At 45.2% G+C, this 13,374-nt stretch overlaps 1 protein-coding gene across 40 annotated transcripts in view; it reads left to right on the forward strand.

The window, feature by feature from the left end:
- FHOD3 (formin homology 2 domain containing 3) overlaps positions 1-13,374 on the forward strand; it is a 455,074-nt gene that overhangs the window by 371,137 nt on the left and 70,563 nt on the right. For 35 of the 40 annotated variants that reach the window (XM_070220968.1, XM_070220943.1, XM_070220944.1 and 32 more), the window contains one exon: positions 12,906-13,202. The exons of the other annotated variants lie outside the window; for them this stretch is intronic. In XM_070220968.1, coding sequence (XP_070077069.1) covers positions 12,906-13,202 — 297 coding nt within the window. The remainder of the gene's footprint in view (positions 1-12,905; positions 13,203-13,374) is intronic. 40 annotated transcript variants of the gene reach the window in all.

The raw sequence follows: 13,374 nt of genomic DNA on the forward strand, positions 1-13,374 counted from the left end.
GTACACTGCAGCCTTGGAGCATCAGCTGTTTTTTTGATTGCTCTGCAAATTGTGGGTCATTTTCTTTCGCATTAAGAGAGAGGATGGTTCTTGGGCACAGGCGCCTACACAGTGTTGTGTTGATTAACCCTGCAACTAGCACTGTTTGGTTGAATCCAGTGTTATGGCTGGAAGCCTGATCTAGACTTAGCCAACTGAAGACAACAGAGACACTAAACTTTTAACTCTAGGAGGGTTGACTAAATATGGCATAAAGTTTAATTTAAACAAGGCAGGACTCCATGACCTCAGCAGAACTGGATGTAACGGAACAATCTTGTCTGTCCAATTCCTCGTCGGCTCTCCAAGCCTCGGGGCTCATTCTGCAGGAGCAGGCTGGCTCCACCACAGCTTTCCATCACATCCAGTTACTCCTGGTCCCCGAGCCATGGAAGATTGTCTCAGGCAGATGGCTCAGTCATAGATGAGTAATGTCGGTCTTAAAATATTGAGATTCTGAGAATCAAGAAAACAGACTGTTCTATAGTAGCCCTGTGCTTTCCAAACCCTGCCTGATATCACCCTCTATCTAAATTGTGGTATTTCCAGAGGCAATATGAGAAATATTCCCTTGCACAGTTGTGGTTCAGCACTTAATCTTGGAACTTTTTTTGACTCTAAGAGTTGTACCTCCAGCAGTTGATAGAATGTTTATCTAAACTGTGAAATGCAGAATGGCCCCAAGCTAAGAGGGAATTGTCAGTATCTATAAATATCGTTTGTCCTCAGAATTTTTAATCTGCTTGTTGTTTGTGGCAAAAAGACAGTTCCTCCAGTATTTTGTCCAGTTATAGTCAAACTTGAGGCCATTCTATCCAATTAAAAGCACAGAATATTTTAAACTTCAATAAGAACACACAAGATACTTATTTTGTATATACTCAATATGCATTTGGGAAAAATAAAGTTATTTCAGTATGTAATAAGAAGGGTGAGTAGCAAATGTCATTCTCCTCTACAGAAAAGGGATTAATAGACTCTGAGAGAATGTTTGACTGAAATCACAGAATAAGTGATACCTGTATCTGAGAAAGAAATACTGAACTTGAATTTAGACATAATTACAAATTATTAAAATAGCATTATATAATGTCTGCTTTTTCCTGAAAAAAAAAAAAAAAAGCAATGGCTCTGTGGAATCTAGAAGGCTGTCAATCATATGTTAAGTAATTATCATCCAAATCAGTTGGAACCAGCAAAGTATTCTAACCTCCTTATCCTAATGCTAACTGAATTATACAATTGGAAATTGTAAGTGTATAAGAAGAAATGCTGTGAGAGGATAGTCGCAAAAAGAACTGCTGAGGCTTCCTTCTGGTTTGGAGGTCTTTGCCCTTATGGCAGAAGTACAAAGTTGGGTGACAGAAAGGTTGATGTCAGCCTACCTTGTTATTGTTCTTTGAAACATTCTGCTGGCATCCAATTAACAGTCTATTCTGTTTACCAGACCCCATTTTCAAATGCTCAAAGTAATTTTTTGCTTATCCCTAACATTTACAATATCCCAACATCTGGAGGAAGAATAAAAATATAACCACACGTCCAGATGTTTGTCCTACACCAAACACCTGGTGTTATGTGGTCTAAATGTGCCAGGGGTTGACTTGCTTTGTTATACTTTATTCTTGTGGAATAATCTGATAATAATCCACTTCACATTTTTTTCGCATGCTCTGCCCCTTCCTCCCAAGTGTTACTATTTAATGTCTTGCATCTGAATAAGTAGGGGAGATGCTATTATCTGTGTTTTACTGAGGCTCAAATAGATGGGAAGATTTGCTTCGGATATTGTTGGCACCACACTGGAAGTAGAACCAGTGTTTTGGTACCAAACCCAGCTGTTGATCAGGGTCATGGTTCCACAGTGTTTGTGGTGGTATTCACGTTAATGCCACATCATCCCTTTGCTTAACCTCTCCCCAATATCTGCAAAAATTATGGCCCACATTTCAGAATTATATTGACAAAAAAAGAGGAAAAATGAATATTTGTTATTGAATTATATGTACTTCAGTATTAAAATCACTTTATGGGTTCTTTTAGTAAAACTCCTTACTCAGATTCTGGAGAACTTTTAATAGCAGAAGATATGAAAACATCAGAATCTTCTTTTCCTTTTCTCCTACAAAATATATTTTGAAAGAGGGAAGGCCTAATGGTAAAATACCAATACCATTATGTGCCATCTACTGAGAACTTTCAGCCAAAAAAAGCTTCCCAGCTCAATCTGCTGTAACTTTTGTATAAATTATGCCACCCACTATCAAGTCAATGTGTGCTTGAATTGTTTTTCCATCTGACCCTACTGTGGCTCACAGCAGATGTTTGTCCCAATATGGACCAGACTTAGTGGTGATGGTCTGAATATTTTTGCACCATGTGAAACTGCCAGGCCCACATGAGGAACAAACATACATGTGTTCTCATTTGCACTGTGCTGTAATTAATAGAGACAGCACCCAATTTAGGTAAACATGGAAGGACCCCTCTCTTCATTCATTGTTTTAATTATCCTTCCCTTATTTTCACTGAGCCTGGTGGTATACATCAGAATATCTATCTAATAAGTTTATTTCCTATTATTTTAGGAAACTCACAGATGACTCTGGAAACAAGTTATTATGAGTAATCAGAGAAATAGGTATAGTGTTCTTATTGGGATGGAGTTCTTCAATATGACTCTTGAGACAGTTACTCTGAGGATTAATAACAATCTGTGTACCCACAAGTGAAGTCGATATAGCAAGGTAACCTATTATCTCAGTGGGTATCAGATATAGGTAACCTACTTCATGGAAACAAAGAGGAGAAAACCACTCATCTGAAAACCCGGTGTTGGTGGTGGTCCCTGCAGGGTGTCCCAGGATTGAACTGTGTTCCTTTGTTGTTCCTTGTCCTGACACCTGAGTCCCTCCTGAGGCTAGGTGGAGAGAGATGACCATTCGGGTGGAAGGAAGCTGCTGTCAAGAGTTTACAAGCAGCTTTCACCCACTAATCTATCCAGGAAAGCATGCATAATGGCTAGATTATTTTTCTCATTTTAAGCTTGGTATTCTTTATATTGCACACAGAAACAATACTTAGAAATTCATTTGAAAATTTTGCCACACTATATTAATTTTATGTCAGGGAAAAATGTGTTCAATAGTGATTTTTTTCTACCTGTAATTTGATTCCTAGGTATTTCCAACTATCTCATTGTTTGGCCCCAGAGATATCAAGTATGGGGGCTACTTACCAGCATTCACCTGGAGGCATTTATGGAACTTATTGACATGGTATTCTGATATTTTCTCTCACAGATCCAGGCATTTAAAGTACTGGTAAATATGGCAATTCCTCTAGCCTCCTTATCCTCAAACCTGGAAATAAAATATAGACGTATAATTATATCATGAAATGTGCAGTTCATTTAAATGAATAATTGTTTTTCATGTAGGTGTCATTCATCATCATGGCTGTTGTCATTGTTACCAGTCACTCACTGAGCGTCTTTGTCACCTTCGTTGTGTAACATGTTTTGAGTCTCCTTCAGGTGTAGACACTCTCCTAGGTTGCCTAATCCACATGGAAGAAATCAGAAACATCTGGTATCCTATTTCCAACTGGCACAGTAGCAATAGAATATCATCAATCATCAACTTAATGCATGCTGGTTCCCTTGCATAAAGCTTTTGGACACCTTCAGTCCAGTATTTCATGAATTGGCAGGAAACTAGATTCCTTGTGGTTCTGTGACTCAGGGCTGCCCCATCTTCCCATACCTCACTTGACTGCTGCTACTTGATGCCATTTGGTCAATTAGACAAAATCTCTTAGGAACTCTACCCAAGGCCAAGGCCCTGCCTGCTTTTACACCTGCTATGGAACGTTTTGAGAGCCTTTGCAAATCATTGGATTTTTCCTGCCTTACTATTTCTCTGTCTCTAAAAATGGAAAAAGGCAAAATATTCCCTTATTTCCTCCTATAGAGAATGACAGTTGCCTGCAGTGTGCTTTCTTGCACCTATTTTAAAACATTAAATGGTCTTGAGTCCTTTTGAAGTAGACAAAGTATAAATTTTACTTAAGGATACTTAAATAAAGACAAGGCTCAGAATGGCATTGAGAAAGTTGTTAAAGAAGGGTATTATGTGATCAACATGATAATTTCATAAACAACAATTAGGTATCAAAAACTGTGAGTCTGAGGCTTTACCGTACTTGCAAGCTGGTAAGTTAGTCTTCCACGATTTTCATAGATGTTGGCAGAAGATGCGAAACTCCTGGGTTAGAGACAATAGACTTTATTACCCAAAGCAATAGTAGTAGCCAGAGTATCAACATTTATGCTATTTTCCTTAGCCCCATTTCCCACAAGGTGGTGTGAATAGGCCCAAGTGATACTGCACACACACTGAGAGGACCCCTGAGCTTAGGGACCCCAAATCCCGAAGATTCAGCAGTAAGCATGTCTTCCCTTTGTACCAGAGGGAGATACTTCCTCAGAGAAAGCTGCCTCCACCAGGTACATTGGGAAGTTCTAGTCACTTTTTTGTTGACTTTCTAGATCCAGCAGCTCTAGATTCCTGTGCATCCTCTAGATAATCTCCAGACTCAATGTGTTATTTGGCTTTCATGTCTTCTACATTTCTCATCATTGTTTTCTCATCATTTTGTCTTAATCTTTCTCATTGTTTTGTTTCAATCCTCTTACTCTTCCACCCATTTCCTAAGTGTCGGATTTGTTTTTTAAGCTTCTTTCCTAGAAACCTTCTCCTTTCATGCCACACCCTCTGACTGTGCCCTCACCCACCTGATTTTTAACTACCATCCATACACTAAAAACTGCCCAGTGTGCATCTCCAGCCTTGGCCTTCTTGAACTCGGGATGTGTATACTCACCTCCTTAGACATTGCCATCTGAATCACTTAAATTGCTTTTCACTTTCTGTTTATAGCATGAAGTAGAATCTATGTGTTAATCAATATTAGAATAATTGGACCTGAATCTGACTTCTTTTTTTGAGGAAGATTAGCCCTCAGCTAACTACTGCCAGTCCTCCTCTTTTTGCTGAGGAAGCCTGGTCCTGAGCTAACATCGGTGCCCATCTTCCTCTACTTTATATGTGGGACGCCTGCCACAGCATGGCTGCCAAGCGGTGCCATGTCCGCACCCGGGATCCGAACCAGCGAATCCCGGGCCGCCGAGAAGCGGAACATGCGAACTTAACCGCTGCGCCACCGGGCCGGCCCCTGAATCTGACTTCTTTTTTTGTCCTGTATTGATACTACAGTGAAATTATATCATATTCATGTTTAACCAAGTGAACTTAATCAGAAGGATACTCTCAAGGGCAATAGTGGGGAGTGGAAATTACAGTTTAAATAGTGTGTGTAATCTTTCCCCACATCCAACTCAGGTGTTTGTCCCCATGTAAGCATGACATGAGGGCCATGGGTCTGTTTTATTCTTGAGCCATTCCTGACTCTCATGTGACTCTTGTAGTGTGGACGACTTGCTGCGTCAAATGTGATTTGAGAATTTAAGGATTTGTCTTTGGAGCTCACATGGTTCGTGACTATAAGCCCAGTACTTCTTATGGCATTAAAGCTAAATGAAAACCTTGATTGTTGGAACTGTGAGGGTAGGTACAAGAGCTATAAAGTGGTACCTTTCAAAGGGGCTGTTGAAGATAGTTTTTGACCATGGATGGTTTTCATCTTAAGAGGTGGCTTAGGCTCAATTAAACCTGTTTGGAAAAATCTAGGTCTGAGTTTTGAGGACAAAGCTGGACTTAATTTTGAAGGCATACAAATTCATTAGACTGATGAAACAGTATTTTTCAGATGATAAAGTATTTCTTTTGTAAAGCTTGAGTAGACGGAATTTGGCCCTTCCTAATGAAACTATTCCTATAGAGCAGTGATTCTCAACCAGGGGCGATTTTTCCCCTAGGGGACATTTGGCAGTGTCTAGAGACATTTTTGATTGTGACAACTGGGGAGGAGGTGATATTGGCCTCTAGTGGGTAGAAGGCAGGAATGCTGCCATTCCTACGATGCACAGGACAGCCCCACCACAAAGAATTACCTGACCCCAAATATCCATAGCACCAAGGCTGAGAAACACTGCTCTAGAGTGAATGTGAGTGAACAGCTTTGCAAAACTGGCCCAAGACCAAAGGCAAATTCTAAAGAATTTTCAAAGTTGTGAGCTTTTTCTCTTGGGACCACAAGTTTAAAGTTGATGGTGTTAGTTATTAGCTATGAACTGGGGAGGTCCCTGGAATCTACACAGTTTGGAGCAACTATTATAGAACTGGCCAGCCCAGACTTGGGTTTCATAAGTCTTGTCAGAAAGCCAAGCCCTGGCAAAGTCATCGAGACACCATCACAGAATGAAATCAATTGAAGCCACCCAAAGACTTATTAACTTCAGATCTTTTTTACCAGCGATTTATCTCTTCAAAGAAAAATTGGACACTCTGGACTCCACTGTCAGGGACACTGAAGAACTGGAAGGTTCATGCCCACTGTGTGTTTTGTTTGTTTGTTTTTCAGGAATGATTATGTGCTTCTCCTTTGTGTCCTGAGTCACCGACCACACAGTGTAACATCACTATTAACAGCTCAAGCTTTTTCAGTCAGGCTGATCAAGGTTCAGATCCCAGCTCTGTTAGCATTTGCTGTGTTTGTCAGTGAGGTCCTGTTGGAAGCAGATGGCACATGTTCAGAGGGTGTCTGAAGGCAGTCAGTGGAGGGACGGGCTTGCCAAGGGGTGGAGAGGGTCAAGGGAGCATCAGCAGATAGGAAAGCACCCAGAGACCAGATCGGCCACAGTGGGAAACTGTCAACCTGCTCCCACCTCCAGACCTGGAGGAACTTGGTGAATGGCTGGGACCTGGTAAGGCCTGTGGCCTTGGGAGGGAGCCCACGGGACAGAAACAGTGGCCTGACAACCTCTGTCAAACTGAGAACAAACATGGAGAGAGAGCAGGGGCATAAATACTCCGGCTTCTCCTTCCTCCCACCTTTGCTGGCACCTCCGGGGGGCTGACCCATCTGAAAGTGAGAGAGAACACAAACGCAGGAGGTACTCTCTGTAGAGGCCAGCCTCCCAGGACACAGAGCAGAACAGAGAATGGGACTGGAGGAGCAATCTGAGAGTATCCAGCCTGCAGTGTAGCCCTGGACAAGTTACCTAACCTCTCTGAACATGTTTCCTCCTTTAATCTTCATATTGTCCACATGAGAACTAAATAGGGTGTTGTGTATGTGGTTCCTAGGACTGCACTGGTGGGTAGAAGGCACTCAATACACAGTAACTTTTGTTTTTATTTGGCTTGAAGGCCAAGCAGGGCCTGATGTCTAGTGAGGTTTGCGGGACCAGGTGAGGAGCAAGTGCTGGGCTGTTGGAAAGAGAAAGAGAACCAGCTAGGATGAGTCAATGTCTGCCCTCGCTGCCTTGGAACAGGGGATGAGCTGGCTGAAATCCTCAAGGTCTGCTCTTTCCTTACCTCTCTCCCAGCTTTGTGATCTGCTTGAGGGAAAGACCAGTCATCTGACTGGGCACCTTTTATATTCTCTCAACAGAAACACTCAAATTTTCCCTCTTTCCCTGTGGTTCTCGTGCTAATGGGTTCGCATTCTGACTCTCCAACCTCTCTCTTCTGTAAGGTCTGTTTCCTTTGGATAGCAAATGCCCTTTAGTGGCTGTGTTCTGCTTATAGGTCCTTCCTCCCAGGGTGGTGATGACCAGGTTCCTTGTTACTTCCTTCCGAATACTGTATACTGTGGACCTCCTCTTTCCTATTATTTCTTCCACATCGCATAAATTATCCATTACCGTATCCTTTTATCCAGTTTAATTCTGATTTATTTTCTCCTCCTATACCCTCTACTCCAACCTTAAAGTTTAGTTTACAGCCCTCTGAATCAGGTCAGTGCAGGTTCTCGCCAAATACATTTTTCTGGCCTTTGCTAAATGCGTTCTGGCCATGCCAAGATCCCATCAGTCTGCTCTCTCAGGACGTGGTCCAGGAAGACAGATCCCAGTTCTGGACGCCTTTTATGTTGCCAGGCACTTCTTGCCATGTCCTCCTTTCATTTCCAGACTAACACCCACCGCAGGGAGAAGGGCTGCCGGGCACCTGGCCCAAATCCTCCTTGTGTTTCCCCTCCTCCTCTGCCCAGCCCCGAAGATGCGGTCAGAGCTTTGTGTCCTTCCTCTGTCTGAGGTGATGGGCAGGCGTGGGTGGTTATGGACAAGTGTGGGGAGCCCTGGCCGCTCCTGACTTGCAAGTTTGGTTTATCACAGTCACTCTGAGCCTGCCTTGAAGACGAGGCTGCTGGGTCCTTACGGTCATGTGCTTGGGAGTGGGGGCCGTGCCCCTTCCTGCCTGGCACCTGGGCCTGGGTCTCCACCATTCCCTCCCGGCCTCAGCTCTCTGAGGGCAGTAAGCAATCCCTCCCCATAGAGAGGTCTGAGGATTTAGTAGACACTTCAAGTGCAATGCTCAGTGACAGCGCCTCAGAGGGAGCCAGCAGCCCCCTGCTCCCCTCAAGTGCTAACACAGCACCTCCCCCAGTGGATCTCCGGGATGGAAAACTTCTTCCCAGTGTCCAGAATCGCAATCACTTACCCATGTGTTCTTCCAGTGGCACCATTTATTTGTTTTCTTTTTCTCTTGAGCCCCACCAACTGGCATTCACCTCTTCCTCCTCAGTCTCTTTATCTACAGGGTTGTTTCCTGACTGTTTGCCTCACACCAACCAGGCACGCTTCAACTGGCCCAGCGGGAAGCATAGTTTGCCTGTGATGCAGGCGTAGGCAGGGGTCATCTTAGACAAAATGAGACATGGCCTACCTCTGCCTGAAGCAGCCATCACTGCCCTTAGTGTAAAGTCGCAGGTTCCTACCTTGCCTTACAAGGCCTGTTGCCCCTGACACTGGACATCTTTCATTCCTTCCACACACCCTGTGTTCCCAGGCTCTGCATGTGCGCTTTCGTCTGCCAAGAAGATTCTCGTGTCCACTTTTCCCCATTTTAATCCTTTCATCCTTGGTGACTCTGCTTAAATGTTATTTTGGCACAGAGACTTATGTCCCTTCCCAGGCCTTGCCAAAGACCCTGGTCGTACCCTCCTACAGCACTGTGTTCTTGCTGTTAGGACAGCCATCACATTTATGAATATTTTTTAATTGTATCTAGTGCGAGCTGAGGGGCTGGGATTACCCTGTGTCTTTTGGTGCTAGGGTTCAGCCATCTTTGCCAGCAGAGGCCATGGCAGGACGGGTGGCATCTCTTTGCTCCTCTATAACCTCCATGGCGACGAGAGCTGGGTCTGTCTTGTGTATCACTGTGTCTGTCACCACCAACACCATTGTTGGGCCAGAGAAAGCCTCATTAAATACTGGGACTAGCAACAGTGGGAGGTTGTGAGTAGTTCTTGCCCCTCGGTGTTGACAAACGTCTTAGCTCTCTTTAGGACTTTTCCTCCAGTTTCCTAGGGACTCAGCGTGGGTAGATGATACTTTTCTCTGTGTCTTCTCAGAGAGCAGCCGATCTGCTTGGGGCAGTGAGTCAAAAGGAATGGTTGTGTGTGTGTGGGAGGGGGCTGTTGACAAGGGAAGTCTTAAGGAAAGAGAATGGGAAAGGGGAGCAGAAATGTTCTGGAATTCAGTGTGCAGTCCCAGAGCCATCCTGGGTACTTCCTGAGTATCAGTGTGAACTTTATGATCAGATGCCTCAGGACCGTGCCGGGGGCTCTTGACATGAGAGGAAGGCGAGGTCTTGGCCCTCTGGGCAATTATTCCTGTGTTTGATTAATACAGCTTGAGATGGACTCTGCCGTGGATCCTGGCTGCTCCTTCCAGCGAGTCCCTGTCACTTGTTATCCAGCACCCTCACTGGAGTGCCTGGCCACATACTAGCATAACCTCCATTGATGAATTTTATGTCCTGTGTTCCTAGCCAGGTGGTGGGCCCTCTGAAAGCAGCAATATGTGTTATGACCCACATTTTGCCTGATGTATACAGCACAGAGCTTGTCAGGAATGAGCAGCTATGCACGTTTGCTGTCTCTATCACCTTCACTCTCCACTTTTGGTGGTTTTGCTTGACTTGAATGTATGTGAATATTGCTTAATTTGTTCATCATTAGGACAGCCTGACACCCCAAAGAGTTGCAGTCAGACCTTGTGGACACCAAGTCAATGCTTTCTGATTAGGAGATAGTGTTGGAGACGATTACCTCCCCAGCTGTAATGGAAAAGAAAAACCACCCCACTGTTCAGATCACACATATAAATGTCCGACTCCGTGAAGTTAGGCCCTTACATATGGGGGTGAAATTGTACTGTTTATTCCCAAGAGTGTGTGGCTTTTCTAGAGTTTGCATGTCCATTACCACACCTGTCCATGCAGCCGCTGGCTATTCAGGGGCCAGAGTTGCTGCTTAAGTGGAAGGAAACACAACAGTGGAGTGTGTGTAGGCTGGAGTCAAACAACCATGAAATCGTGGATTCTTCCTACTTTGTCTGCCTGGTCTCCTGGGGATGGTGAGTAGACACAGGCTCATGGCGACCAACTGCGCACAACTCTCTTTCAGTGATAAAGCCACACGGAGGCTCCCTTGCCAGTTTTCACCATATGCTCACCAATTAAAACTCAAATGCATGCCACATGCTAGGCTGTTGGAAACACATTTTCTTTTTGATGTGGCTATTCTGAAGTAAATGTGTGCAAGAACATATGCTTTCTGTCAACCAAATGATGACATTGCTCTTGCTACAACTATGCTTTTGCCATGCTTGTAAAACGAATGGGGTTTTGTATCTCTTTGCTAAATACTCTATTATCAGATGAAAAAGAAATTATCGTAAAAATTCCTTCAACACCAAAGGGAATTTTTCTCAAAGGTCTGTTCACTCTCCTTGTACCCAGCCCAGTTTTTGCTTTTAAGGAAAAGTGCCTGACACCCATTCTTGAGCATGTGGGTTCATTTCTCTGTGCCCTTTGGCTTCCTCTGCTACTGCCAGACAGTGCATCTCTGCCTGGGAACTTTGCCCTCATATCACCAGTTCCTATAACAGTCCGTATTGGTGGTACCCAGCAGGGACAGCCAATAGACAGCATAATGCCTTTGCTGTCCTGTCCTCCCTTCCTCCAGTTTCTCCAGGAAGCAGGTTCTTGTACTAGGCTGGAAGATATACACTGTGTCATCAAGCCACAGGCAGGCAGAAGGGAGAGGCCCTCTGTCCTCTATGACCCATTCCTACCTGAAGGGCGTTGGGGGGATTCCCACAGGGAGTATTTCTTCCCTGTGGTGGTTGGAAGTTACCCAAGGACATAAGGAGAGGCTGGCGTGTCATCCTCCCCATTGTCTCCCTCCTTCCCTACCCAATTGGAAGGCAGCCTGAGAGCAGACTTGGAGGGGAGGTTGTCTGCTGGACCTAGTGAGTCCTGGCAGAATGACTTCTTGCTGGGAAGCTGAGGGCAACTGGGCTCCCTGCCCAGTGAGGCCTAAGCTTTCCTCTCCCATAATAATGCCACTGCCAGGCCTACCTCGGGGTCTGCTCTGCACACCCCGTTGCCAGCCGTCCTCACTCACCGGAGCTGGCATGATACCTCCACAGAGAGAGAGCTCCCCAATCTGCTTGTTTGAGCACATGCTCTTGGGGCACGCTGCCTGGATTCAAGCAACGTGGCTTTGCCCAGCCCTGATGGTCAGATCCTCAGGAGTAACCCGTCCTCCTCTGGCCTTCATGTGCAGCAGTGGGCTCAGAATTTTTTGTATCCTCAATCATTTTGCTACCCATCCACAGCTCACAGCTGAGAGTTTTGCTCAGCAAAAGCATGCATAAGCCAGACTGCCATTTCCCTGCTCCCTAGAGGATGGCACACGTGGGAATCTGGGCATTTTACCTTGGTACAAGCATCAAAACTCCGGTCTTGAAAGGTTTACAAATAGTTCTGTGCCCATAAGTGATTCTTCTAAGTAGCTTTCAAAATTATAGGTTAACTTCCCATTGTGAGCAAACATGACTCAAGTACAGGTTGGCAGGCCTCGTTGGTTTAGCCACTGATACAACATCAGGCTGCTGCTTGCTTGTCAGCTTGTTTCACCATGGATTTTTTTCTCTTTTCCTGAAGAGGTAAAAGGATCATGTATTAGTTTTCTATTGCTGCATAAAATATTGCCACAACATAGCAATTCCAAACAGCACCCATTTATTATCCATAAATTGAATAGTTTCCATAGGTTAGAAGTCCAGCAGGGTTCAGCTGGATTCTTAGCCCTGGGTACCACAAGGCCAAAATCAAAGTTGTGCCGGCTGGGCTCTTATCAGAAGGCCCTGGGAAGAACCCACCTGCAGGTTCCTTCAGGTTGTTAGCAAAATTCAGTTTCTTGCACTTGCAGGACTGAGGTCCCTGTTCCTTGTTGGTGGCCATCCAGGAGTCGTTGTCAGCTTCTAGAGGCCACTTGCATTCCTTGTCATGTGGCCTCTCCGTCTTTAAAGCCAGCACTCATGTGTCAAATCCTTCTGTGCTTCTAGTTTCTCTGACTTCCTTTCCTACTGCTAATCAGAAGACACTCAGCTTTTAAAAAGCTCACTGGATTGGATCAGGTCCACCTGGATAATCTCCATACCCTTAAGGTCAGGTGACTTGAGACTTGAATGTCAGCTGCCTCCTTTCCCTGCAGTACCTAGATCGTGCCTGATTGAACAACCAGGGGACGGGAGTCTTGGGGGCCACCTTTAGAATTCTGCCCACCACAGCCAGCACAGAGAAGTCAACCTCACATCCATTCTGACACCTCACTTGACACTTCCAAGAGATTCCTGCTGTGATTATAATCTCCATTGTTGTCTCCTCCAGCAAGTGCAAGGGATCCTGGGCCTGAACCAGAGGCAGAACCGGAACCAGAGGCAGAGGTGGGGCAGGTTGCTGAGGAGGCTAGCCGGGAAATAGCCCCTGCTCACGTGGGAAGACAGAGTGAAGTGGAGCGAGCACTGGAGCAAGAGCCAGAAGAGCGAGCCTCCCTCAGTGAGAAAGAGAGGCAGAACGAGGAGGTGAACGAGAGGGACAACTGCTCTGCCTCCAGCATCTCCTCCTCCAGCAGCACGTTGGAGAGGGAAGAGAAGGAGGACAAGCTCTCCAGGGACAGGGGAACTGGTAATAAAGCCCCTTTTCTCCATAAACATATTCCAGGGAACCCTGGGGTGGGGGACCTGGTTTGCTGGCCTCTGAGGCAACCTGCTGGCTCAGCTCACTCACTGTGCTGTGTCACCTGTTATCTGGAAGTGAGGAATGTGGCCACACTCTTAGCCAGCCAGCAACTTCCTGT

Source organism: Equus caballus, chromosome 8 (genome assembly GCF_041296265.1).
Source record: "Equus caballus isolate H_3958 breed thoroughbred chromosome 8, TB-T2T, whole genome shotgun sequence".
Lineage (NCBI taxonomy): Eukaryota > Metazoa > Chordata > Mammalia > Perissodactyla > Equidae > Equus > Equus caballus.